Genomic DNA, 25,852 nt, shown 5'->3' on the forward strand with positions numbered 1-25,852 from the left:
CTCGGTGCCCGCTGACACAGCCACCGGCACCAGGTGAGCACTGCAACGGGCGAACAGACCCGGATCGGCCCCGTCCGGCCCCGTCCGGCCCCGTTCGGCCCCGCGGTGCCCGGGCAGGGCCCGGCCCGGCCCCGAGTAGGCCGCGGGCTCCCCTAGCAACCGCCCCCTAGCGACGGCCTCCGGGCCTGCCCCCGCCCGCCTAGCAACCGCCCCGCTCCCGGCCTCCTGATTCGCTGGCCGGCCCCGAAGTGACGTCGAATTGCTATTGGCCGCGGAAGGAGAGCGGGGCGGCGATTGGCTGCGGCGGAGAGGGCGGGGCGGGGCGGCGGGGAGCGGCCGAGGTGGTGTCGGCGTCGTCGTGCTGCGGGGCCTCATTGTGCGCGTGGTGCGGAGGGATACAGCGGGGTGGGGGGGACGAGACGCGAGAGGGACGCCGCGAGGGGGCCGGGATCCCTCCGCGCCGGGCCGGGAGGGGAGGGGGGGCCGCGCGCTTGACGGGCAGTCGTCCTCCTCCAATGGGCGGCCGGGACCAGCGCGGACCCCGCGGCGATTGGCTGGGCGGCGGGGCTGGGCGGGGGGAGGAGCGGCGGGGCTGACCCGCCCCCTTCCCCCACCTCCCCGCTCCCCTCCGTGCAGCGGCCGCCCGGCACCATGGCCTCGGAGCTGGAGGGCCCCAACCCCGGCGCGCGGATCATGACGTTCCGGCCCAGCATGGAGCAGTTCCGCGACTTCAGCCGCTACATCGCCTACGTGGAGGCGCAGGGAGCGCACCGCGCCGGGCTGGCCAAGGTGGGGCCGCTCCCGTCCCCCTCAGCCTCCCCCCGGGGCCTGCGGGCCCTGCTCCCCCCCCCCCCCCGGCCCTTTGTGCGCCTCACGGTGTCCTCTCCCCCCTCCTCCCCCCTCAGATCGTGCCCCCCAAGGAGTGGAGGCCGCGGCGGTGCTACGACGACATCGACGAGCTGGTGATCCCGGCGCCCATCCAGCAGGTGGTGACGGGGCAGTCCGGGCTCTTCACGCAGTACAACATCCAGAAGAAGGCCATGACGGTGCGCGAGTTCCGCCGGATCGCCAACAGCGACAAGTAGGTCTCGGCGCCCGCCGCCACCGGCCGGACCCGGAGCGCGGCCCCCAGGGGGAGGCGAGGCGGTGGGAGGCATCGGGGGGAGGTCCCTCCTGCCACAGAGCCTCCCCTGCCTGCCCCGGCTGTGCGAGCGCCGGTGTTGGCACCCAGCAGCGCAGAGGGGCGTGTAGCGGCCGTGAGAAGGGAGGGGAACGCACTTTAAAAGGGCGTTAAGTAAAAACAGCCTTCGAAATGACCACTCAGAAGTGGTATGGGCATGGCTAGCTGCGGTCTGCCTGCTGGAGCTCATCTTGTCTTGCAAGAGCAGAACGCATCGATAGCTTTAAGGCTCTGTTTCTCTAAAGGAGCATTGCACTGCGAAGGTAATTGTCTGGAAGATAGGTATGCAGCAACCATGTGTCAGAGTGTAGGTTTGGTCCATCAGCTGTGCACTGAGAGGCCGGTACCTAGTAAGCACGAATGGACGTAGCAAACAAGTATTTTGTTGGTAAGCTGAGTGTGCTTGACCAGTTTACGAGCAGGCGAGTCTGGAAATTAGGGATTTTGCTTTCACGCTTTATTTTTGTTTTTGTCAAGTTAGCCTCTGTAGTGTTTCCGGTTTCAAATGCATTCTTTGCTAAGTAGCAACAAGTAGAAAGTGAAATTATTCTGAGCTGAGAAAAGTGCACTAAGTAAAAATGAAAGTAAACTAAAAATCAGGGAAGGTTATGTTCTTTGTGGTCCTTGGTTTCCAAGTCTCAGCTGTGGCTGCTGTTCTGGGAGGGGCAGGGGTCTGGCTGATAACATGCATTAGGTATCTTTGCTGTAGCTTTTGATTCCTTCAGTGGTGGAGAATGTTGTTTTTAAACTCCTCAAATATCAAACTGCAAAGTCTGTTCTTGTTTTTTTGTTTTTTAGGTACTGCACACCCCGCTACACGGATTTTGAAGACCTTGAACGAAAGTACTGGAAGAACCTTACGTTCAATGCCCCCATCTATGGTGCTGATGTTAATGGCACACTTTATGAGAAGGTATGACGGTTTTGGTTTTCCAGTAACAGTTATCTCTATATGCATTGTGCTGCATTCCATAAAAGCTCATGCAGCGTTTGACTCCAACTTCCACAACATAGTCTTTGCAGATTTCCAGCTTTTGAGTAAGAAGGAGCACAATAAGCTGGATTTTTGTGGTACACTTCCCGTTTAAACCAGATAGTTTAAAAAGGCTACTAGAGGTAGTGTTCTAAGGAACCTCTGTATTTAACTGTTAACACTTAGTTTGTTAGTGTTAACGCTTACTAAGTGTAGTACAGTTTGACTTCTAAAATGAAAGAACCACTGTCACATAAGTCTTGTTTGACTTACGGTATTCAGGACAAAGCACCGTTAATCAGTGAACGTGCACTGCTTTGGTATCCGTCAGTGCATTTACTTTTGTGTCATGGCTCTGTAGCCACTGTGTGTTAGGATGATGAATATATGAAATGGGCATGTCTTCTGGTGGCTAGTCTCCTAAATTCTAATTTACTTTTTTAAAAAAAAAAGTTTGGGATGAAAATTGTTTCTGCTCAAGGAGGTTCAGTCTGCCATCTTTCAGAACATCAGCTCAAGCTTGCACTATTGTTCTCTGCTGTGTGAAGTCTGTAGCTTCATGACTTTCTCTTTCCTAATCCTTACTGTGTCAGCTGATAGGTTCTTTTTCTCCATACAAGCATCTGGTAAACAATCGGTATGTAAGGTAACACCATGGGAAGCTTGGTTTAGGTGAGCTAGCTAATGATTTGAACTATGCCAGTAAATGACTTGTCTCGAGGTGCTGTTTGATCGCAAGCATCTGGTAACATTTTGCGACTGCTGTTTTAGTTGTGTGGCCCTGTTCTTTGTAGTGCCTGTTTAACACGAGATTTCTGTTTTGCAGCACGTAGATGCGTGGAATATTGGCAGATTGAACACAATCCTGGATATCGTGGAGAATGAAAGTGGCATAACCATTGAAGGAGTGAATACTCCTTACCTCTATTTTGGCATGTGGAAAACTTCGTTTGCTTGGCATACTGAAGACATGGATCTCTACAGTATTAATTACTTGCATTTTGGGGAACCCAAGTCATGGTAAGGCTTTCTAGATGTAGGAAAAGAATATCATAAAATACTGGAGTCAAAGTGGTGAAGTTACAAGAGTTGTGTAAAGGAATTACTGTGCCTCCTATCTTGCAATGCAGTTGTATCTGATGAAAAAAGAATTAGAAACCTGTAAGGAATCTGAAACCAGTACGTGGCCTCAGTAGAATTTATTTGGTTACCTTTAGAAAGTCTCTTTGCTGTTGTGATGCAGAGAGTTCTCCAGAATTATAATGTCAGGTGGACAGTATCTGGTGTGATAGGGCCAGAACCTGGAAAACTTACTTAAGATTTCCTGAGCTCTAAAATGGCCATACCGGGGTATTAAACCTGTCATTGTGCAGTCACAATTATTGAAAGACTTTGAAACGTAGCTATTTATTACAAAAAGCAGGCTAGTGGATTTTGCTGGATGGTTTGCCCACTGTCAAGGCTTCTGTGATTCTTTTTAGGGGAGATTTCTGAATTTTTCTGTAGTATGGGTTGCATTTTCAGAGTGAATCATTCCCTTCTGTTCACAAATGAATTTCTCAAGCAACTTCAACAATTGTTTCCATGGCAATTTTGTTGGAAACTAGTATTTTTGGCTGCCTTTTAATACAACTTTGAAGTCAGAAATAATAGCTAGCGCCATGTGACCAGCGAACAACCCCATGCAGTGGCAATAGCATGGGAATAAACAGAATAATTGAGTCAGTTTAGACCTTTTGGCTATTGCTTCTTTTACAGTAGTAAGTGGAAAAAGTTAACTTTGCTGATGCTTTAGTTTGATTTACTCAACAAGCAACTCCATCAAGGTTGTAGCATTCTGTCCCAGATCAAAAGAAATCTAAGTAGTTGGTTTGGCTGGAGTAACTGAAACCAGCTACGAGTTCTGTGGCACTCGTACAAAGCCTGTACAGAGGGAGACGTAGCGCTAACAAGCACGCTGCAAGTTGTGCACACTGAGGATGCAGCATTGCACCTGATTTAGTCCAGCCTTGGACTGAGCTGCTGAAAGATATGATTCCATTTTCTGTCTTGCTCTGTGTTTCTTCTTGTACTGGGTATATTGCAGGCCTGTGAACTCAGGTTAGGAAGTGCTCTGCCCTTTCTTCTTGTAACTTACGCTTTGATGCACAGATCTGCTAACTACGTGCATCAGACTTCATATTTCTTTGGCTGCTTAAGTAAAAGTCCCTGGAGGAGATGGTCAGCTTTTGGCTTTTGATTTTATTAAGGATAGAGGGGTGAAAGTCCGTGATAAACATTTTTAGCTTTGTATCATAAAACTTTGATAGAGAGAGAGGAATTTCTTAAAAGGAAAAAAAGCAGTAATTCATGCCCTGATGCCGTGTTACGGTTTCCCATCAAACTTTGAGATTCTGTCAGGCCACTTGAACTTAACAGAGTTGTTCTTATGACTTGCAGGTACTCTATCCCTCCAGAGCATGGGAAGCGGCTGGAGAGACTTGCCAAAGGTAATTGTGCATTTCTTTCTAATGGTTGTTAAATCTGGAAGGTTATAGCTGACGGAAGATCCGTCTGTGTTTGGTCTTACTCTCTTTCAAATGGGCATCTCTTAAAAACATCTCCAGGAATTGTTCTTTTTCTTCAGAATGCAAGCTAGTGCACTTCTAACAAGGGGGTCCGTACTTCTAGGCCTAGGGAAAAATACTGTTCAGACAATAACTTTTAGTAAAAAGTATTTTATTGAAAAAATAATTCAACTCACAGCAGAACAATAACATCATTCCTTGCCTTTATTTTAAACAGGATTCTTTCCGGGAAGTGCCCAGAGCTGTGAAGCGTTTCTCCGTCACAAGATGACCCTGATCTCTCCATCGATTCTGAAGAAATACGGCATCCCGTTTGATAAGGTGTTGAAAAGTAGTCACAGTTACACAGTCAAAGGGTTCATGCAGCCCAGTCTCATCTCAAACGGCAGCCAATAGCAGGTGCTTAGAGAGGAAAATAGGAACAGGGAGGACAAGTAATCCTTTCCCACTGTACCTCCATTCATACAGCAGTATAAATGTGGTCTAGTCTTTGAGTCCTTATTCAGAAATACTGTTACACCTGCAGGGGCAGCTGAAGGGTTGCATGAACCTTTGCTAGGCAGTGGGGATGCGTTGTAGAGGAGTTGGCCAAGAGTTGTACTTGAGTGAGAACAGCAGTAAGTTTCTGAGGTGTGCGTGGATACAAATTTCAGTTGGCGTTGGATGCTCTTTGGCCAAATAGCAGCAAATACACATGAGGGTCTTCATGAACTCCAGATGGCTTATCACGGAGTATTTCACGTGTATAGCTACTTCTGTGCTATTTTGATCAGTTTTGTTGTGCTTTAGTAAAAACTGTTGAGTGTAGCCTTCTAGTAAACAAATACTTAAGTAAGGGAATAATGAAGACAAGTATGAAGTCTGTCCACTGCAGCAAGTAACTCCAATTACTGTGTGTGGGTGGGGGGTTCAGATACGCTGCATGTGGGGTACAGAAGCTGCTTTTATTCAGACCCACAGAGTTGACTCTTAAGCTGTGTGTAACAGTGCGGTGTTTCAATTGCCTTCTAGGTGACGCAGGAAGCTGGAGAGTTCATGATAACCTTTCCTTATAGTTATCACGCTGGCTTTAATCATGGATTTAACTGTGCTGAATCTACCAACTTTGCTACTCTTCGGTGGATTGAGTATGGGAAACAGTCTGTACTGGTAAGTGGTCTGTTGCATACAGATACCCTGAATACAGTGCCTGATGCTCTGCTCCTCTTTAAGCCCCTGATGTTTGTTCTCAGCAAATGAATTCAGCACTTTGTCCAATTTAAGATGTGATGTTCACTTCCTGAGAAGGTAAAGCTGTCCAGTCAGACTCATATCTTTCTTTAGCAGAAAGATGTTTTTTCACCTTGTGTAGATCAAGTGAGGCTTCAGAGAAGAGCAGGAGACTGACTAGCATCTTTCCAAAGATCAAAGGGCGTGCTTTGATCAGGACTCATCAGTATTTTGTCTGATATTTTAACCATTGTTTATTGGCTATTTAGCTTCAAGTATGGCTTCGGTAATTTAAGTCACTTATCAGGGAACCTTTAGACTGGATAATGTTATGTCCCTGTAGGAGGTGCCTTACAAACATGGATGATGTTTTCAGAAGTTACATTGAAGTGAATGCTTTCAAACACTGGTTTTAACTATAACCAGATAAGGGGAGCCTCTACTGTTGTGGGTAGGCCCAGAGTTTGTATGGCTCCAGCTCCCTTGTTACAGTCTCTGGTTTTGCTGCCTGTTCTTGCATGAGCCCATGGATTTTTAAGGCTGTCAGCTTCTATCAGCAACTATGTAAATGAGCTTTCTTTCTTAGTTAACTGTGGTAGCATCTTTTCTGTTTTGTTGTTGCTGAATTTTCTGCCCAGTTTTTAGTGAGTAGCTTAATACATGCTGGTTTAATTTTGTGAGAGAGAGTGTGTTCTGAGGCTTAAATACATAAAACTGGGATAAATTTTCTTCCTTTAAGCTCCTGAAAGCAGAGTGATGTAGGAGTGCAGAGTAAAGCTGTTGAGTAGCCTTACTTGATTTTTTTTTCTGACTCCAGTGCTCATGCCGGAAGGACATGGTGAAGATCTCCATGGATGTGTTTGTGAGGAAGTACCAGCCGGACCGTTACAAGCTCTGGAAGGCCGGGAAGGACGTGACTGTCATTGACCATACTCTTCCAACACCAGAAGCGGCAGAGTTCCTTAAAGGGGATCTCATGCAAAAAGTCAAGAGTGGGAAGCAGTATGCTGAGGAAATGGAAACAGGAGAAACGTGTAAAGAGGAGGTGGATGGGGATGAGGCAAAAAGGTAGTGCTGTACATAGTTCTCTGCTTTTCTGTTATGGTTATTAGCAATTGGATCCTGCTGCAATTTAATTGTTTGCTCTTCCCATAAAAAATTGCAGTTGGAGTTAGCAATAGACTTTTTTTTTTTCCCTTGGGAGAAGGGTTTATTCTTTGCTTTTATTTTTAACTGTTTTAATCCAAGTTATGATATCCTCTTGTAGATGAGAAATGCACTAGCTTGGAAGATGGTTCTTCATCTTTGGACAGGTGTCCAAAACCTGTATTGAAGGTGTTGACCATACATTTGGAGGTCAGAAGAAAAAGGTGGTATATTGGGATTGTGAGATGGTACTTGCTAGCAAAGTCCAGTAGTATCAGTACTCCAAGTTGCAACGTTGGTGTGTGACAGGCTAATCGCCTTAGGTTTTTCAACCAGCATCAGCTAGTACTCCTAAATCTTTGTTCTTTTATTTGTTTTTAAGGTAAAGAATGTCTGGCTAGAACATACTACACGGTTAACAGGTGCTGAGGAATACTGGTTCTGCTTCTATAAAGGAAAAGGAAACACTTCAGAATAACTTGGAAACCGTTTAGCTTGCCAGATGCTGTATCATAAAACAATGTGACCCAGACCAGGCTGTATTTTGTGTGTCCAGACATAAGTTCAACAAACTCATGATGTGTTTGGTAACCTGGTGTGAATTTCTGTTCTGCAGTGTGCCCAAGCATCGCATAGGAACCAAAAGGCACAGAGTCTGCCTGGAAGTACCCCAGGAAGTGAGTGAGAGTGAGGCCTTCCCCAAGGAGGAGCTGAGCTCTGCGCAGGATGAAGCAGACACGGCACAGCCTTGTGAGATACCCACAAGTGAAGTTGGGCAGCAAGGTGAACAAAGGCGCAAGCTTTCAGGTAACTGTGTCAAGCTTTATTCTGGTACTGGAGGACAGGATATTAATCTTCAGAGAAAAAGCTGCTAGATCTATGAGACAGAACTGCAGATTCAGAAGGCAAGATGGGAGAATGTAGTCATGTCAAAAAAAAAAAAAAAAGGCAGACATTAATTTGTCAGAGCCATGGAAAGCATGTCAGAAACTTACTGTCATGAGACTTGAGTTACTGGCATCTGATTTTTGAGACCAGAGAGTAGACTAGAACAGTTTTAGGTTGTGCCCCTTAGTTAGATGTGGCTGACACTTCTAAGTAGTCACCACTTTGAGTAAAAGAGATAAACACAGTTTGAGATGCAGGCTTTTGTAGCCTGTATGTGGATAACTGCCCAGTGAGAATTACATGTTAAAAATATTTATATGTAGGGGAAGAGCATGTATAGGAAGCCATCCTGTATCTGCTTGAATGCAGGTAGTTCATGCGGATGTTGGTTTTCAGCTGAACTAAAAGGAAGTATTGCAAGAGACTTGCTTAAGAAATGGGTGTTTCTGGCTTTTGACTTCTGATTTTATTTTGTCTGCTGGCATACTGAAGTTTATTCGATACCATAGTAGTGTAAGGTCCTCTGTATAGCACTGTTGTACAGTGTGGCCTGTTTTCTAAGCAATTGTACAATTGCTTAGTAAAGCACAAGCACACTGCCTGGTAGCATGGCTCTGCTGTGCTGTATGAATGTTTTCTTAGTAATTTTGTGATCAGTATGCTAGAGGAAGTTAATGTGGCTTGTACTGGGCCAGTTATCCTTGCTTATAAGGGAGGATTGAGGTGCCTATGGAACAATATAAGAAGAGGGTAAATATGTACATGATACCTCTTTTTCATGTTCTGTTTTCCAGACATTTGGAACTTGTAATTAATGATCCTCTATTGTTTTGTGTTTGTTTTTTCCCTCCTCCTGTTAAGTCTCCCTTGAACCCTTGTAAGCTCTTACCTACAGCCTCATGTGGCCAGGAGCTGCACTGTCTAGCTACACTGTATAAGGGACCATCTCCTGTTTATTTTGAACCCAACTTCTGCTAGCTTTGTTTGATGTACCCTGGTTCCTGTAATGTAAGATGCAATGAGCAGATGCTTCTATTCTCTCTCTCCAAGGCAACCATGATTTTATAGGTGTTTAAATTAATGATCTCCTGTTTCCACAACTCAGTGTCACATTTCTTTCTTGTTTAGTAGTCTGCTTTCCTGTTTGACTTCGTGCAAGTGGTTGCAGGCTGTTCTCTCTGCTGCCCAGACTTTAGAAGGAGTCAGTATATCCTTTCTTCTAGATTGTGGGTGCTTGGCCAGATTTGAAGAACTGAAAGCTGTGAAGCTTGAGGAGGAAGAAGAGGAAGAAGCAGCTGCGTTGGACCTCTCCATTTCGCATGCTTCAAATTCCACTTCAGTTTTGCCGACTTCGAAGCAGAGTGCAACTTGCAGCGTTCAGCCTTGCTCGCCAGCATATTCTGGTTCTTCAGACTCTGAATCGACTGATCTGTTGCCAAAAAGAACTGTACCTGGGCCAGCTGGGGTGCTTACAGTCCATAGCTACGCTAAAGGGGATGCCAGTGGATCTGACAGTGAACAGACTTCAGGAAAGAAAACCAGTGCTACTGCCAGCATGAATGAACAAGAACTGGCAGAGGTACGAATGGCGTGAGTACGGCAAGCCTACGGGCTGCGCTACATGGTCATGGATTTACTGTGACACAACTTCTGTCTTTGCAGATTACATTTTCATTTCATTGCTGTTTTGATAGCAGGTTGATTATTCAATAATCTATTTTTTAACACCTGTAGGATTTGCTGAACAACAACAGAAAATTAAGATGAACATCTTACTCTTTCCTCTTCTAGAAAACAAGGAGATCCCTTGTTTTGAGAACTTCTCTAAATTATTCAGGTGCTTTAAGTGAAAGTGTAGCTTGGTGGTTTTGAGATGGTGGTGTTACAGGCTCATCCAGGTCCTTTTATGGCTACAGACGCCTGTTTGTACCTAAAGTAAATCTAGTTCAATCCAGCCCTTTATTATGAGCACACTAATTTGTTTGATGTTGTTATAAAATAACATACATGTGCACATCTCTGTCCTTTTTTTTGGAAAGAAATAATGGAACAAAAAATTACTGGTTGGGGAAAACATAAATTTGAATGTTTAATGAATCCTTGGTTAGACAAACCAAAAGAAGGTTGTAATTAACATCTTAGCTGTTGTTGTTTTCTCAAATAACTTTGTCTCCCTCTGTAATCCTGTGCTGAAGTAGTGGAAGGGTGATAATGGTTGGATCTTCAAAATTGAAGAATTGCAGAAATGGAGCAGCAGTTGGACAAATATGTTGATCAAGCTGAAAATGAGCTAGAGTTCTCATGTATATTTAAACTGAAGATACTGCGCTACTGATGTTGATGTCTCCACTGTATACTCCATACAGGGAAAAGACGAAATTTTAAATGGATGTCGATGGCCTTCCCCAGTATGGTGTATTTCAAAACAAATTTTCCATTAGGTGCTAACTGGGATTGCTTATTTCCATTTGAGCAAAAGCATATTTGTTTCTGAGAATTTTAGTGGCCAATTCTATGTAGGCGATCAGAGGTGATGTGCTCTCTTCTGTCTTGTATTTTAAAAAAATTACAGAGATAAAAGACACATTTAATCAAAGATTTACTTCTGCTTTTAAAGGAGTGAGAGATTCAGAGAAAGGGTGTTTTTTATCCTACCGAGAGACTTAGTGTTACCGGGCTGTTTAAATCATTGCCTTTATTGCTTAGCCTGTCAGGTTAGTAGCAATTTTGTCAGTGTGTGTCACTTGTTTTTACATTAGACTAAGGGTAGAGGAAGTAACAATTGTTGTAGTCTCTTCCCTCCAATCTGTCTGGGAAGACACCAACACAAGTAATAAGAAGATGAGGTGAAAGTTTCCTTCCGTTTAAAATAAACCTGTTAGTTTGAGATGCCAGTGAACTCAAACTTTTTTTTTAAACTTTGAATGTCAATGTTGACATACCAACTCATTATTTTTCCAGAATGCTTGAGACTTACTGTGGCCCCTCTAAGTTGAACCATTCAATTTGTCTTTTTTTGTTTCTATTTTTTATGCCATTCTTATATAAGTAGAATTGCATAAAAAGCTACGCTGGGACCTGTGCTAAGTCTCTGAATAGCTCAACAGAGCTCTTACAGAATTGAACAATCAACATAAACTGAGTTTTTCTATGTAGTTTTTCTTAGCAGAAGTGCTGCAAGTAGTTCCTTTTTTAAAAGGTTGCTAAGATTACTTGTGAAGTTTGTTAGAAATAAAATCATTTAAGTTCAAAATATTTTTTTAAGGTCAAAAGTACACGTGCTAACTTGACTGCTGAATTTTGCTCCTTGTTCAGGCAGCAAAGGAGTACATAAGATCAATGAAGGAGAGTAAGAAGTCCAAGGGTCGTCGCCAGCCATTGAGCAAGCTCCCACGCCATCACCCGCTCTTGGTTAAAGACTGCATTAGTGATGATGGTAAGCCTTGTGCTCTTTGGGAAACTGTAGCATGGGCCACAGCTTGTGTGGGCAGCGTATGGTATTCTTCTCTGCAGTCAGCAAGCTACACCTGTGCACCCCAGACAAAGCGCTTGTCGCCTTCTTGTGTTTGCATCATTAAAATTTCCTCTTGAATGGTGTCTTCCTTCTTTCCTGCTCCATCCTCTGGAAATTTACAACTCTGAAAGGACAATTAAAGTAGTACCAGAGTCTGTTGCGTAACAGAGTCAGCCTTAGAGCATTTCAGTAATTGTTGTAAATATTTATATTTTTTTCTTTAAATACATAGAGTCTTTGGCTGGCAGCCTTAGTCTTGATGCGCTTTGGAGCTGATGCTGTTCTTGCCCAATAAGCCCGTCTTGTATCTGATGCATGGTTGCTTAAAGTATCTGATGCATAAGCTGCTTAAAAATGAGGCTAGGTTACTGACTCCCATCACCCTTCTGTAAATTTAATTTGTGGCAGTCTTTGTCATCTCCATCCATAACATCTTGCCTTGTTTAGTTTTATTTGCAAGAAGGGATCTATAAAAGGGTACATAACCACTGAGTAACGATCTCTTGCTGCAGAGGCATCGGAGCAACTCACTCCTGAAGAAGAAGCTGAAGAGACAGAAGCTTGGGCCAAGCCACTGAGCCAGCTGTGGCAGAATCGGCCACCAAATTTTGAGGCTGAAAAAGAATACAACCGGACCATGGCCCAGCAGTCACCTTACTGCGCTGTTTGTATGCTCTTCCAGACGTATCAGGTATGCAGTCCTGGTCTGTTAGCGTTACAGTAGAGGTGCCTGAATAAGTTTCTACCGTGATTGTCAGTTTGGGCATTGCTACTTAATAAAAGCTATATCAGTGTTGCAGTCTTTCCAAGGAATTGTTCCAGGAGAGCACAATCTGGTGAACCTCACCACACCTCTCACGGGTCTGCGGGTTCCCAGAGACTCACTCTTCTGTTCAACAGAAGCTTTTATGTTCTGTGGTTTTTGCTAGAACCACAGAATGGAGCTTGAATGTTGCTGGAACCAATTACAAACTCAATTTCTTTTTTCCAGAGTGATACTTTCACTTCTGTGCTTTTTAAAAAACATTTTAAACCCACTTATAGGGTCTTTGGGGAGCTAGCAAGGAGAAATTTTCTTTAAAGTAATGTGAGCTAAGCTTGTGTTTGTGGATGGCACAGGTAGAAAGTTGTCTTTTTTTTTTTTTTTGAGTATATTCACATCAACAGTAGCTATGACATGTAAATGTGCCTTAGCGAAGTGCAGCTGTAGCAATGCACAGATTGAGAAGAGGTTGCAAACCCCACTAGCATGTTGGCTAAATGCTTAGGTAGAAATCCCACACGGAACTCCTTATGTCTGAACAAAGTAATAGCTCGGTAGTTGTCTGCTAGCATGTTCCCCCTGCAACTTAGTGATAGCCCATCCCTTACCATTTTATGAGCTAACATTATTTAGTTGAGATCACTGTACAATTACAGTGGCTCTAGAAATATTTTTACTATAATTTTGGAAATCAAGACCTCATTTCTTTCCAGCATTTACGTTGCGTGTAGTTCCTAATTTCCATGAAAACCAAAGACCATAGTTTCTGTTTGACCTTGCTATTTCTGCCTGATAGGAGGTTCTTGTTAGGACTGGAAATTCCACATGGAAGCTGTATAATACACTGCGTTTCCACTAGTGCTGACAATGTATGAAGTTAACAATTTGAGATAACTTAAGTTCTGTTAGCTTCTTCTTTGAGTTCTAAATGCTATTAAGCAGAAAACTCCAGCTTCGGTTTTCAGGTGTCTGTCTACATCAGGCAGCAAGGAGGGACTGCTCCAAGAATTGAGCTGTGATTATGGTTTTTGTTCAAATTTATTTTGTAGCAAGTCTGGGAACTCATTTCCCTTACCCATTCACATGAAAAATTGGAGCAAAACACCAAACAAATACTCCTCCTTCCTTTGTGAAGAAGAAAAATATCTATCTGTTACAGGCAGAGTGTGGAGGCAACAGTCAAAGCTCTGGAGTAACTCCAGGTGCTGCGGATGGGAAGATCCGAACCAAACCCCTGATTCCTGAAATGTGCTTCACTACAACTGGCTGCAGCACCGATCTCAATCTTTCAACCCCCTACTTAGAGGAAGATGGAACCAGCGTACTCATCACCTGCAGGAACTGTCAAGTCTGCGTTCATGCAAGTGAGTACATCCCGAATGAACCCTAAATGCAGTGTTCCCTGCTAAGTCTGTACATCCTAGTAAGCCTCTGTTAATCTACAAACAGACCAAGTTCAGCCGTTACCTGAATGGTGTACATTTGCAGTGGCTGTTGAAATACGGAGCTGACTGCATGAGCAGCTTGCAGTATAAACCGTTACCTCTAGGCTTATTGATTTTAACTGCTGCTTTACTTCTGGACCCTAGGGGAATGGGTCTGATCGTAGGTAAGCTCTTAACTGAAATGTGCCTGTTCTAGGTTGTTATGGTGTACCCCCCGAAAAGGCTACTGAAGACTGGATGTGCTCCAGGTGCACAGAAAATGCCTTAGAAGAGGTAAAGTTCTGTCCTTAAGAATCTTATGAGGAATGTGGTATATCTGGGAACTTGCTAGAATGTTAATTTCCATAGTGTTAAATGTTTATTATTCTCTCTTGTGAAAAGAAGGCAATTTTAGAGAATGTTTAGGAGCCACCATTTGGTGTCTTTTTTTTTTAAGTTAGTAGTCATGTAATCCTTTTAACTAGTGCAAAGCTGCTGAGCTCATGTGAGTCAGAGAGATGTTCTGCATGAATGTGGGAATAGCTCAGCTGTCCATCTTAATGTATGGCAGCTACTACTTTTAAAGCAGAAGGAAACTTCTGTCAACAGCTTGGAAGGCACACAAGTGTAAAGAAGGCAAGAATAAAAGGTTTTATTTGAAAAGCTGCATAGGCTCTGGATGAGCAGACTGCTCAACCTTTTGAATTTTATTTGCTCAATTTGTTCCAGATCTTTTAAACATCCTCAAAAAGGTATTGCATTTGTAGAAGGAACCTATAGCAAACAAGTTGAAGAAGTCTTCAGTGGTAGGTGTGCTTGTCTTTTGACAGGTTTGGAGTCTGTATCTGTTGTCCTCAGGACAGCAGCTTTGGAGAGCTAAAGGGCTGAGCTGTCCAAGGCATTTAGTTCTCTTCTGACAGTGAAACTTTTTTTTTCCTCTGGATGCGCATTTTGAGGAGGAAGTTGTGATCAAGTGCATTTCTCTGGACTTCGCTCTTACAGCTAATGGTTTCTTCCTTGTGACAGGACTGCTGTTTGTGTTCATTACGAGGAGGAGCTCTTCAGAGAGCCAATGATGACAAGTGAGTGTTCCAGCCCTTTTTTTTTTTGTCTTCAGGGAGCAGCTAAATTCCTAAGTAGATGAGGCTAGGCTAGTAAAGCAAATGTTGGCATTTGGTGTAATGGAGTGATCAGCAACACTTCTCACACTTTGTGTTACTGAGGCGGGGGGAACCTATGTTGACAGTGTGTTTATTGTGTCCACATTGCCTGCAGCAATCATCACCTCTTCAGGTAATATGGTACTCTCATTCTGTTGACAGCAGCTGTTAATTGCTTTGTGTTTTATAAGCACAAGGTGCAGAGGTGTAACACACCACATGAAAATAAGGTTCCTGATGAGATAACATCTCTCGGTACCTTCTCAAAGATTTTGATATCTCCATGAAATGTGTTGTGGTGATGGTGCATAAATTGCACTAAATTGCTCTTCTGTTAAATTTGATTGAAAGTATGAAGAAGTCTTGTGTTTTGCCCCATATATGCCCTTTTGCTAGTAGTAGGAAGGCAGATGGCACTGCTAGTTCTCAGCCTTTGTGATCAAGAAGAAACTGGGTTTATGTGGCTAGCCTAATCAGAACTATATTTACTTAAACTCCAAAGCATCATATGTTGGCCTAGTGTGTATTCACATTTTTCACCTCTTCTGTCCTGATAGGTGGGTTCATGTAATGTGTGCTGTAGCTGTACTGGAGGCAAAATTTGTGAACATCGCAGAGCGCAGTCCTGTAGATGTTGGCAAAATCCCCCTGCAACGTTTCAGACTGGTAAGGAACACCTGTGCTTCACTACTGGGCTTTCCTTTATTGTTGTTCATCTTGCTAATTCTGAAGGTATTGGTCTGGAAGGAGAGAATATGCAGCTGTTTGTGTACAACAGATCAGAGGAAATAAAAACTTCCATTAGAAAGATATTTGCTTGATCTGGTGGTTACTGATGCTCCCCGAAGGCTCACTTTTACTTTTTAGCATTTAACATGAATAGTATACTCATTGCAGGTTGGAACAGCTCCTGAAGTCAGTATCATGTCTTATTGCAATGGGACTATCCACCAGAAAAGTCTACAGCAGTAACTCTTCTGTGTCCTAAGCATGTAATGTCCAAAAGTATTTTCCAAAAAATGTACCGGAACTCAGTCATGATTCTGAATTTGGTGAAGCTGCTCCTTTACTGTAATTAACTACTTGTTTAGCTTACCTTTTGTTAACCTGTTAAATGCAGCCTTAGTAGCTAAAAGAAAACATTCTTACGGTGCTTTCCCTAAGATTCATTCAGTGCTGTGTATTTGAGCTGCTAATTTCTTTTACTTGTTTTTAATATAAGCTTAATAGCCAGGTGCTGAAAGATCCTGTTGACTTAGGAGTATTATAATATATATGTATGTATGTATATAAATCCATCATCTGGTGCTTGAGTCTGGGTCACATGTCTTGTGCATGGTGAGATAGTAGATACTTAATGTATATTTTCACCTTTGGGATTACCTAAATGTATGAATTCTTGCCTTGTCATGAACTAGAGCTGTTAGCCTTCTGTTTATTTTCATCAAAAATTAGCAAAGCTCTCTCAGAGTAAATGGCACAGCTTCAGATACTTAGACCAGACGTTTTTTTTTTGTGAGTGAAAACTATTGCCAACTGATAACCTGTAGTTTCCTATCCACAGAAATGTGTCTTCTGCAAAAAACGAAGAAAGAGAATCGCAGGTTGCTGTGTACAGTGCTCCCACGGTCGGTGTCCCACGTCCTTTCATGTCAGCTGTGCCCAAGCAGCAGGAGTCATGATGCAGCCTGATGACTGGCCATTTGTTGTCTTCATTACCTGCTTCAGGCATAAGATCCCATCTCAGGCAGAGGTGAGTAGTTGTGGGACTCCCAAACAGCAGTATCTTGGAATGAGAAGTTTTAGATTATGTAATTCTGTTAAAACTTCACTGGAGGCTTGACTCTTTTAAAACATTCTAATGGTACTGGTCTTGGATTCTGATCTCAGTCTTGCTGCTGTTCTGAGTGATCTTAGGTCCTTTATTGTATTTTGGTTTGCAGCCCAGAAGGACAGAGTACAACAGCCACAGGAGAAATGTAGTAATGAGGAATAATAGTGTTTTCATGCCATGATATTTAATATACAGGCATTAGTCCTGGGTCTCCAGAAGGCTGCGTGAGTTGTCATAAAATTTCATACTTAAGTGATTGATTAGTTTACAAAGTTCCCGTGTAGCCCTTTTAGCCATCAAAACCACCACAGTCTATTAAAGAATATTCACTGTAAAGGCCTTGCATTGCTCTGAAAAATGAGACTAATTTACTAAGTAGCTTGCATTAGGATGGGACAGCTGTAGCTTACTGATTAGGTCTTAAGCATTTGAAATACTAGAGGTAGAACTTTCCTAAAAATGCTGCTGGTGGTGTCTTGAGTATAGTTACTCACCTGAGCTAAAATATTTTGCTTCGTTGCCAGCACCAGAGCTGTGTGCCTTAACACATTCTTTGTGTCATTGTGTTTAAAATGTGCTTTTCTCTTCTCAGCGAGCTAAGGCTGCACTCCAAGATCTGTCACCTGGACAGATAGTCATCAGCAAGCACAAGAATGGTCGCTTCTATCAATGTGAAGTGGTCAGCCTTGCGAAGGAGACTTTCTATGAGGTCAACTTTGATGATGGCTCCTTCAGTGACAACCTGTACCCAGAAGACATTGTGGTATGTTATGCAGTAGGAGTCTGGCTCCAATAGGGGGCACATGATGAGAGTCAATTCCTGCTGCTCCAGAGCAGGTTCATGATGGAATTTATTAGGTATTCCATACCTAGGGCGTGTTATGGCTGAGATGTGCTGCAAGACAGTGTTAAGGGTGTTACATGAGGCTGACTTAGGTTAACTGAGGTTAGCTGAAGAACAGGTGTAATGGAGTGCAGTTAATCTTTAGCTGCTTAACAGTGGTAAGTCTAAACGAAAACTTTCTTGTGCTTTCACACTTTTCCTGTATGAAGTACTTTTGAAATTGGGCACACGGTCAGTATTCAAATACAGGTGACAAAGATGTGTCTCAATCCCTAAAATAGTTAATGATGGAGTGCTGTGCAATGTCCCTAATGTGAGTGGGATGGATCCCCCTGTTGTTTGAGCCTTCACATAAGGAAGCTGCTTACCCTTCTGCTTCTCTCCCAACTTCCTCCTTTATGCTGCAGAGTCGAGACTGCCTTCAGTTAGGTCCTCCTGCTGAAGGTGAAGTTGTGCAGGTCAGATGGACAGATGGGCAAGTTTATGGAGCCAAGTTTGTCGCATCACATGCCATCCAGATGTACCAGGTACAGAATTGTCTGAAAACTTGTTCACAACAACTTGTTGATTCAAACAGGGCTGTTTGCAAAGCTAGCATAGTTATAGTACAGTCATGCTTAAATGCTTGAGAGGAAGTTGCTCAGTGTTTTCAACAATGACAGTTGCTGGAGTTAACAGCAAAACAGTGATTGCCTGCAGCTCTGCTTATATCTGGCTACCTACATGAAAATCTCAGCTTCTGAAAAGCCCTGGTCTTTTCTTCAGCTGACTTAGTTCCTGAAACTTAATCTGTTTCTAAAAGAAGTTTGGTTTTATTCTTACTGCTTAGTGCATCTTGCCTTCACGCTTCCAAAGGAGCAAATATTAAGGCAATACATTAGTGACCAGCCAGACTGTCTCGTCAGGTGTTAAAGGAATATCCCAAAATGTACTTAGCTACTTTCGCTGTCATGGGATCGGATGAGGTTTCCGTTAATGTCTGTTCTCGTGTGCGTACCTGCATATGTATTATGTAAAATCCAATTAGTATAAGATTATTTCATGAGAAGGCTTCTGCAGGGAAGAGAAAGCAAGGGTAGCTGTGGAAGTCTTCTAATTTCTGAGACTTCTGACAGAACAACTTCCCTTTTTCTTTCAGGTGGAATTTGAAGATGGGTCTCAGCTGATGGTGAAAAGAGATGATGTGTACACTCTGGACGAGGAGCTTCCTAAGAGAGTCAAGTCAAGACTGGTAGGTCTTGGGGGTATAAACATCTACTAAATGAGTTAACTCTTACTTGATTTGTCCTTGAACAGCAAGCTGAGTGCACAGCAGCAAAGGTTTACAATTTGATACTCCCCTCAATTGTTAGGAAGCTTGGTGGCTTGATCAGCCTACAAAAGGAGAGGGGGGGGAAGGAGGTAAAGGAAGAGAGAGAGTTTCCTTCTTCTGTAGATAAGGGGAATTTGTAGCACAGAGTCACTATTTGAGACAGCACATGTTACTGTCCCCTCTGTGCATGTATTTGTCAGCTTCACCAGGTATTTCTGTTGCAAAGACAAGCAAAGTTCTTCTTCTCCTTTGTTCTGGAAACCTCTTCATAGGGTGGCATTAAGAGAGCTGGCCATGTTTATTTATTTATTTTTAATTGCAAAATAATTCTGGTGGAAAAGGACCCCTGCAGGTCTTTGCTCCAATCACCTGTTCAAAACCAGTTGAATTTTGAAGTGGGGCAGAGTTACTCAGGGCTCCCTCTAGTCAAGTTTTGATTATCTCCAAGTATGGAGATTCTGCAGCCTCTCTGGGTCTGTGTTCCGTTGCTTTATGCTTCCAGCTATGAAAATTGCAACTCAGGACAATGAGAAAGGTGTCTTGCTTTACAGCATGGTCCTGCGCACCTAATGCAGGCACATGGGATTTTGGTTTAACAAAGAGCATGTAATATAGCTGACTCCTGTCACCAGCTGTTGAAACCTGCCTGCTACATAAGGCACGAAGTGTACTAGATGGCGTGCAAGTTGAAACAGATGAGTGTTTATTAGTAAGAAAGTGACTGAATTTAAATTAGCTACTCAGTTAAATTTGAAAGCTGTGATTCTTTAGGTTTCTGATTACAGCTCACTTTAACTTACCCCAGCCTTTTAAATCCAATTTCCTAAATATTTTTCTTGTACAGAAACCCCAGAGGTCAGTTTTCGAAGAAGTCTGAATGTTCCCAGGTGTCCCATCTTGGTCTTTTCTTTCATGCAAAAAGAGGACGTGTAGGCAGGGATTTGATCTGTGTTCTGGTGGCTAATTCTGCTTTTCTTTTAGTCAATAGCTTCAGATATGCGCTTCACGGAGATCTTTGCAGAGAAGGAGGTCAGACAAGAGAGGAAGAGACAAAGAGTGATCAATTCACGCTACCGGGAAGATTACATTGAACCCGCATTGTACCGGGCCATCATGGAGTAAGCGCTGCCTGTGGCAGAGGAAGAAGATGCCCACTTTCCCCAAGGATTTAAACGCTCCAGTACAACAGGCCATATTTGGATGCTTCAAATCCAGGGTTGTTTTTTGTTTTGTTTTGTTTTTTTTCTAAGGAAGCTAAAAAGCTGATGCTCTGCAGTAGCTGAAAGGCAGCTGTTCAATAGTGAAACAGATCCCATTTGCTGAAGCTGATGCCTGCAGACTCCTGGTCTGAAGTTGGGTCCTTACTGAATAAGCCAGCTTGAAAGGGGTGCTGCTTTCATCTCGTCGAGCAGTCTTGCTTTTTCTATTAGAGACAATATGACAGGTGGCAAACTCTTCTGGGAGTTGTAGCCAGGAATCTTGGCAGCTGCAGAATAGTACAAAGTCTTTGTTTTTTCTGAATCACGTTCCTGATCTTGGGAGTCTCCCTGGTGGCTACACCTGGGCTTGAGCAGGCAGTATTACTGGTGCTTGACATTGAACCTCTTTTTTTATATTTATATCCATCTTTTTTTTGTTGCAAGCAGCTTCAGGCTCTTGTTTCTCAGCACCTCCTTTCTGAGGGTTGAGCTGTAGGCTGTTCAGATCCAAGCGGACAGGAGGTGCTTGTGTGAACAGGTGAAATGTGAAATTGAATCCTGTTGGACAAATTATTTAACCCTCCACTTAATATTTTTGTTCTGATGCTTGTTTTGACTTACTTACTGATAAGTTTAACTGTATGTGCCTCAGTATCAAAAAAAAAAAAATCTGTCTGGAGCCCTGCACAGTGCAGCCTTCTAACAAGAATAAGCATTCAGCTCCCAATAGACATTCAGTTCCCAAAGAGTTTCTTTTGAGTTTCTTCCCCCTCCCACTAAGGCAATAATGACCAACGGGATGGAGTTCTAACTCTCTCTTATTGAAATCCAAGCATCGCAGTATTGGGTATGGCAGGGCAGCTGGAGCAGTGCAGTGCAGTACCTCTTCTGTGGCAGCACTGCCCTTCGTGTGGCCACAGGCTTTTGCTTACAACAGCTAAATTTGGGTCTGTGACAGATCAAGCATGCACTGAACTGGATGTATTACTAAAGAGCTGTGCCGTGCTGTCCTGAGGTAGGAGTGCTGCCGTGTTGCTGTCTAGCAAAGGTTATCACAGCGTTTGTATAGAGCTGATAAGCTCTGTAAAGTAAGTAGGGCACATCCCAGTTGTGTTGGAGAGGACTTGCTACCTCAGCAATAGGGAGTTGAGTTAAGCTGGGTAGTAGGTGTACCTCAAAGACGTGCCAACTTGCTCCTAGTAACTTAAGCATTAACACACCACAGCAGGAGCCATGTAAATACACGTTCCTTTCCCATTCTGTAGGAAAGGGATTTTAGGCTGTGGAGCAGATTGGCCACCTCCTTTTGCATGGGATAATGGGGTGACTTTCCTGCTGGAGAAAACTAAGGTGATGATCTCCAGAAACAGTTCGAGAGGAGAATTTTCTAGCAAAACAGACCTAATGCATCCCTGCTTCTATAGGGACATAGCAAGGTGTCTGCAAAGTCTGGATTTGTAACTTTTTTCCTTTTGTTACATAGGAACGCTATAAACCAAACTATTCTGAAACCCCGGTGCATCAATTTGTGATTAGCAATAAAATGTAGTATTGTGTAGTGATACAACTCTTGACCAGAAAAGAAATAAACTACAACTTTTATAAAGAAAATCTTCCTCATCCCTACATTTTTATAGGGTCAGGAGGCTGATATGAGTAGCAAAGATTTGCACAACCACAATTTTTCATGGAGTTCCTCTGTCTCATTTTTGTGGTGGAATATCTTGTTCATCAGTATTGGAAGGCTTAAACAGATTCTGAAAGGAGACAGTGGCTTTCCTTTGTGTATTTTTTCATTAATGTCCAAAACTCCTGGTCTCAGGGTATTAAATCATTTTCTGGTGAATGGGGGATAGTTGATAAAACTAGGATCTATGAAGGCCAGAGTCTAGTAGCTGTGGGTACTCTGGGCTATGCAATGGAAGCAGAATTGCACTTCGGCATCGTAGCCTATACCTAAGCCTCTCTGAAGCGATGTGCTATTAGCAAATGTGCAGAAGAGCTGGCAGGTTCTTAACAAACTTGCTTCTGTTCTTTCAGCATATCTTAAGATATGGTATTAACTTCACGTAGGCTGAACACTACCTGCATATTACTGAGAAATGTATTCCTTTTACCATCTGCCATTCTCCCTCCAGGGAAAAAGAAGCCTGTGTTCAGGCTTTCTCCTCAAACCGCCATATAACTCAGCTGCACCTTTTAGGTGTCACGTGCTACCTGTGCTACCAACACCTGGCTCTAAACAGCTTCATCCTAAACTGATGACCTAGTACAAAACAGCTGGAGTTGTTTGGAGTGTTGCTGTTAAACTGCAGCAGGTTTTGTTTTGCTACCCACCTCTAGGAGTACTGAGCCAAGAGCTTCTATGCCTAGTACTTGTTCTGGAGCAGGAGCTTTGTTCTGCTGCGTTTTCTGCGGGCTCCAGACTTTGCTCTTGTCAGCTGGCTGCACTGTGCCTGAGACCGCTGCCATCCTGCACTCCGAGACAAAGGGTCTTCTGAGTTTCCTGTCAGTTCTTGTGCTGCATCGTTCAAATGTGAACATGTTTTATCCTAGTGCAGTGGTTGAACTGCGTTTTGGCTCCTGTCTGTGAACTTCAAATTGGTGATCCTGATGTTTGGGGGTGGGGATCTGTATTATTTGACTTGTCAAAAAAAACACATTGGGTTTATGGCTTGAAGTATAACAGGTAGCAATAAAAGCTCTTTATAGAGCAGCTGTCTCAAAGGTACATTTGCTTTTAGTTACCTGGAGTTTGATCTTGACTGATAACAATTTTTTCAGTGGCTTGTTTTTAGGCATGTGTTTATCCATGTTACAGCATCATTCCAGTAAGGGCAAGGTGCTGCCCGGAGTATCCGCTAGTCAGGGGCTTCTTCAAAGTGTTGCGTAGGAGATCCTGCTCGGTATGCCCCCTGGGAGCTCTCACGGCCCTTTGTTGGGTCCATCACACGTGATGCTGCAGGCAGTAGACCTCCTCACTTCACTTTTCATGAAGCTTCCATCTGTGACTGGTTCAGGCTGGACCCATAAAAAGCATTTTTAGTATAAACGAATCATGGCTTGCCCTTGTTCAGGATGAGCTTGGCAAGCCAGTGGTAATTTTTATAAGGTTTAAAAAGGTGACTGTTCTTTCTAAAGCACCTGGTTGCAGTAATGTTTCTTCTGCCTGTGGCTGGCCTTCCAGGAGGCCCTTCTCCATCAGAAGACCTCTCAGGTGACCAGAGACAGTACTGTCAGAAGCAGAATCTGGTCTGCTTGCTCCTGCTCCCTTCCCAGTGTTTTGAGCTGGGGTTGGACCGATTCTGCACTGTTTGAGGAATGTAACCCTCTGACTGATTGCATATCAGAAGGCTTCCACGCATCTCTGTTCTTCCATTCTCTAACTGGGCTCCTGTTGTCTGACATGTCTGCAGTTGTGCTTATTTGTTTTTTTTTTAAATGCAAACATGGGATGAAAACAAGACTCTGGTAGCCTGTATTTTGTTTTCAATTTGAACAAGTAATAAATTTAATCTCAAAATGGATGAGCTCTAGACTAATTTAAAATCCTAAAGCAATGTAACTTGGAAATTCTCATCATGTCTCTAATGGTTCTGTTAGCGTTATTCTTTTCTGATACTCATCTCCTTAATGCTTATCCAGTAATTTCTCAGGTGCCTTTCAGAGATGCCAAGCAGTTCTTTTACTTAAGGCCTGAGTGGAGCACGGCCCTTAACCAGAGCAGGGATAGAACTACGGATCCTTCCTGACTCAAGTACTGACCTGAGACAGCTGCATTAAGAGCTGAGTTGCCTTAGGTCCACTCTGTAGCCAAGAGAGTGGCAGTGCCAGAATAGCAGTCATCAGAAAATCTTACCTGGGTGCAGAGTCAGGTAGCTCTGTTCTTTGCTTAATATCGATTCTTGAATTTCACCTGCTAAACTGTCTGTCAGGGAGAGGGGATTCTTCTACTTTAGGTCAGGGATTTTTGTTACTGGTGCACTGAGTGACCTTGAATAAATTGCTTATTCATTGTATTATTACTTCAGCCCATACCTTTGAAGGCTAAAATGCCAGGTATTCCTGGAGGCAGCTTTTCTAGTTGGGGACAATGTTAACATCTCCTTTTCCCTGACAATCTGTAGACATTGCATGGAACCTTTAAGTCTGACTTACTCCACACTTTACACTAACCTAAGTATTTTAGGTTTGACATGAACAACATGAGGTATTGCTGAAAGTGAAAATGAGCCTTTTTTCTCTTTGCTGTGATAATTCTGTTCTTTGTGTTGCTGTTAGAGCTGTTCAGCAGCTTCAGGTTTTTCACTCAGATGAGTAAAGAGTGCTATGCTTGAGGTGGGATAAATGTGTTGTTGTTTGGTTCCAGTAATGAGCATAGCTGAGGTAGGTGTATCAGGAGGTTTCCTTTGACCACACCAGCCTGGTCTGCAGAGGAATGGGAAACATTCACCCAATTGCTATCGTTGAGGCCGATCTGTGCAGGAATATTGCCACAGCCTCCTTGCTGCAGCATGAGTAATGTGACTGCTGAAGTCAAAACTGACAGCACCTAGAGAAGGAAGGAAATGTGTGGGAAGGTACTAGAGAAGGATTAAAATGGTACAGAATGTGTGTAGACAAAAATGAGGGGGTAGGAAACCCTGAAAAGAGGTCTCTTTAGTCTGCAATTCTGTTTTTAAGAAAAGTTATCACTTCTGCATAGCTCTGACCACCTTCAGCACACAATGCAAGTGAGAAATGAAACAGGCGTGCTGTCTGGGCTCTTCCACCTGAGCTGCTGGTAGAGAGTCACTGTCCTGCATACCCCTCACACTGCAGGATCATCCAGCGTCTCAGTAATTCATCTGTGGAAAAAGATGACTTGCAGCTGGCTGAGGGAGGAGCTGCCTCCTTGCTGACTAGGCAAGGCAGATGGCTCATGTCCTTGGATGTCTTCACACCCCTGCTGAAGTCCTCAGTATACAGGATGAGAAACCTGTCTTTGCAGCTAGATAATTTCTGCCAGGCAGTCTCATGTCCAAACAGCACCTCTGGCTCCATTGTTGTGTGTTATACACAAGTACACATTAGACAAAGCAAGCTCTTTCCAGACCTGTTGTAAATCAGGACCACAGTCTCTGAGTTAGGTACACGTGGACCTCTAGCAAAGCCTGAGATGTGGGGATCGGTGGTTATGAGTGTGAGCGGAAGCTGGTTCAGCTGCCAGGACTGTCATTTTCACTTGGTACAAAAAATGCTGCTGCTGCTCTTGAATACAATATCCCTGCCCCTTTTCCATTCATTTTGGCTGGGTTTAACTAAAACTTAATTACTAATACCCAAGAGCAGTTACACACACACAAATAATTTAAAAAAAAAAAAAAAAAAAACTGGGGAGTGAGGATGAGGAACAAAGCATCTGGTGCCTTTGGCTCAGGCGCTGCCTGCAGGTTGCATGCGGAGGGGCTGTTAATTTGCAGCCAGCTCTGCAGAAGATGGGGGGTGGGCTGTGGCACTGCCTGGCTGGTGCTGCTGGAGAGACCGGGCCGTTCAGCTGGGCTCAGGGACATGGGAGACGAGGAGCACCTACACCCCAAGGCTTAGCAGTGTGGCTGCTCAGTATAGCAGCAGGGATGTGAGGTTTGCTTGTCCAGGCCCAGCATAAGCCTGGGGACGAAGGAAGGACAAAGGAAGCAGCTATGTCAGCAGCCAGAGAAGGGGCTGGGGTGAGTTCTTGCTGGCTTTCTCATTTCCAGCTGGGTGGGTATTTCCAAACACCATTTAACAGCTGCTGCCTGTGAGGACTGGCAGGGGACTTGGTGCTCTTAGTTCTGCCTTGCATGCAGCGCAGTAACAC

The 25,852-nt window shown here is 43.7% G+C and overlaps 1 protein-coding gene across 1 annotated transcript; it reads left to right on the forward strand.

Annotated features, from left to right (window-relative positions):
• Window positions 1-286: 286 nt before the first annotated feature.
• Window positions 287-23,540, forward strand: KDM4A (lysine demethylase 4A). Its single transcript, XM_035333219.1, has 22 exons — window positions 287-385; window positions 637-789; window positions 906-1,081; window positions 1,979-2,093; window positions 2,980-3,173; window positions 4,593-4,642; window positions 4,938-5,041; window positions 5,732-5,869; window positions 6,747-6,997; window positions 7,692-7,882; window positions 9,187-9,542; window positions 11,279-11,399; window positions 11,990-12,168; window positions 13,400-13,604; window positions 13,882-13,958; window positions 14,691-14,746; window positions 15,382-15,490; window positions 16,389-16,577; window positions 17,251-17,421; window positions 17,910-18,029; window positions 18,641-18,733; window positions 19,796-23,540. Exons 2-22 carry the CDS (start codon window positions 652-654, stop codon window positions 19,934-19,936), a joined length of 3,174 nt encoding a protein of 1,057 aa, XP_035189110.1. The 5' UTR covers window positions 287-385; window positions 637-651; the 3' UTR covers window positions 19,937-23,540.
• Window positions 23,541-25,852: the final 2,312 nt, after the last annotated feature.

The sequence above is a fragment of the Oxyura jamaicensis genome, chromosome 8 (assembly GCF_011077185.1).
Source record: "Oxyura jamaicensis isolate SHBP4307 breed ruddy duck chromosome 8, BPBGC_Ojam_1.0, whole genome shotgun sequence".
NCBI lineage: Eukaryota > Metazoa > Chordata > Aves > Anseriformes > Anatidae > Oxyura > Oxyura jamaicensis.

What these genes read in the sequence shown, in the direction of transcription:
- KDM4A (XM_035333219.1), top strand. Translation starts at nt 652, where the DNA reads ATGGCCTCGGAGCTGGAGGGCCCCAACCCCGGCGCGCGGATCATGACG. An exon ending in AGACTGCATTAGTGATGATG is followed by an intron (nt 11,400 to 11,989) that starts GTAAGCCTTGTG and finishes CTCTTGCTGCAG; the next exon opens with AGGCATCGGAGCAACTCACT. An exon ending in ATGCCATCCAGATGTACCAG is followed by an intron (nt 18,030 to 18,640) that starts GTACAGAATTGT and finishes TTTTTCTTTCAG; the next exon opens with GTGGAATTTGAAGATGGGTC.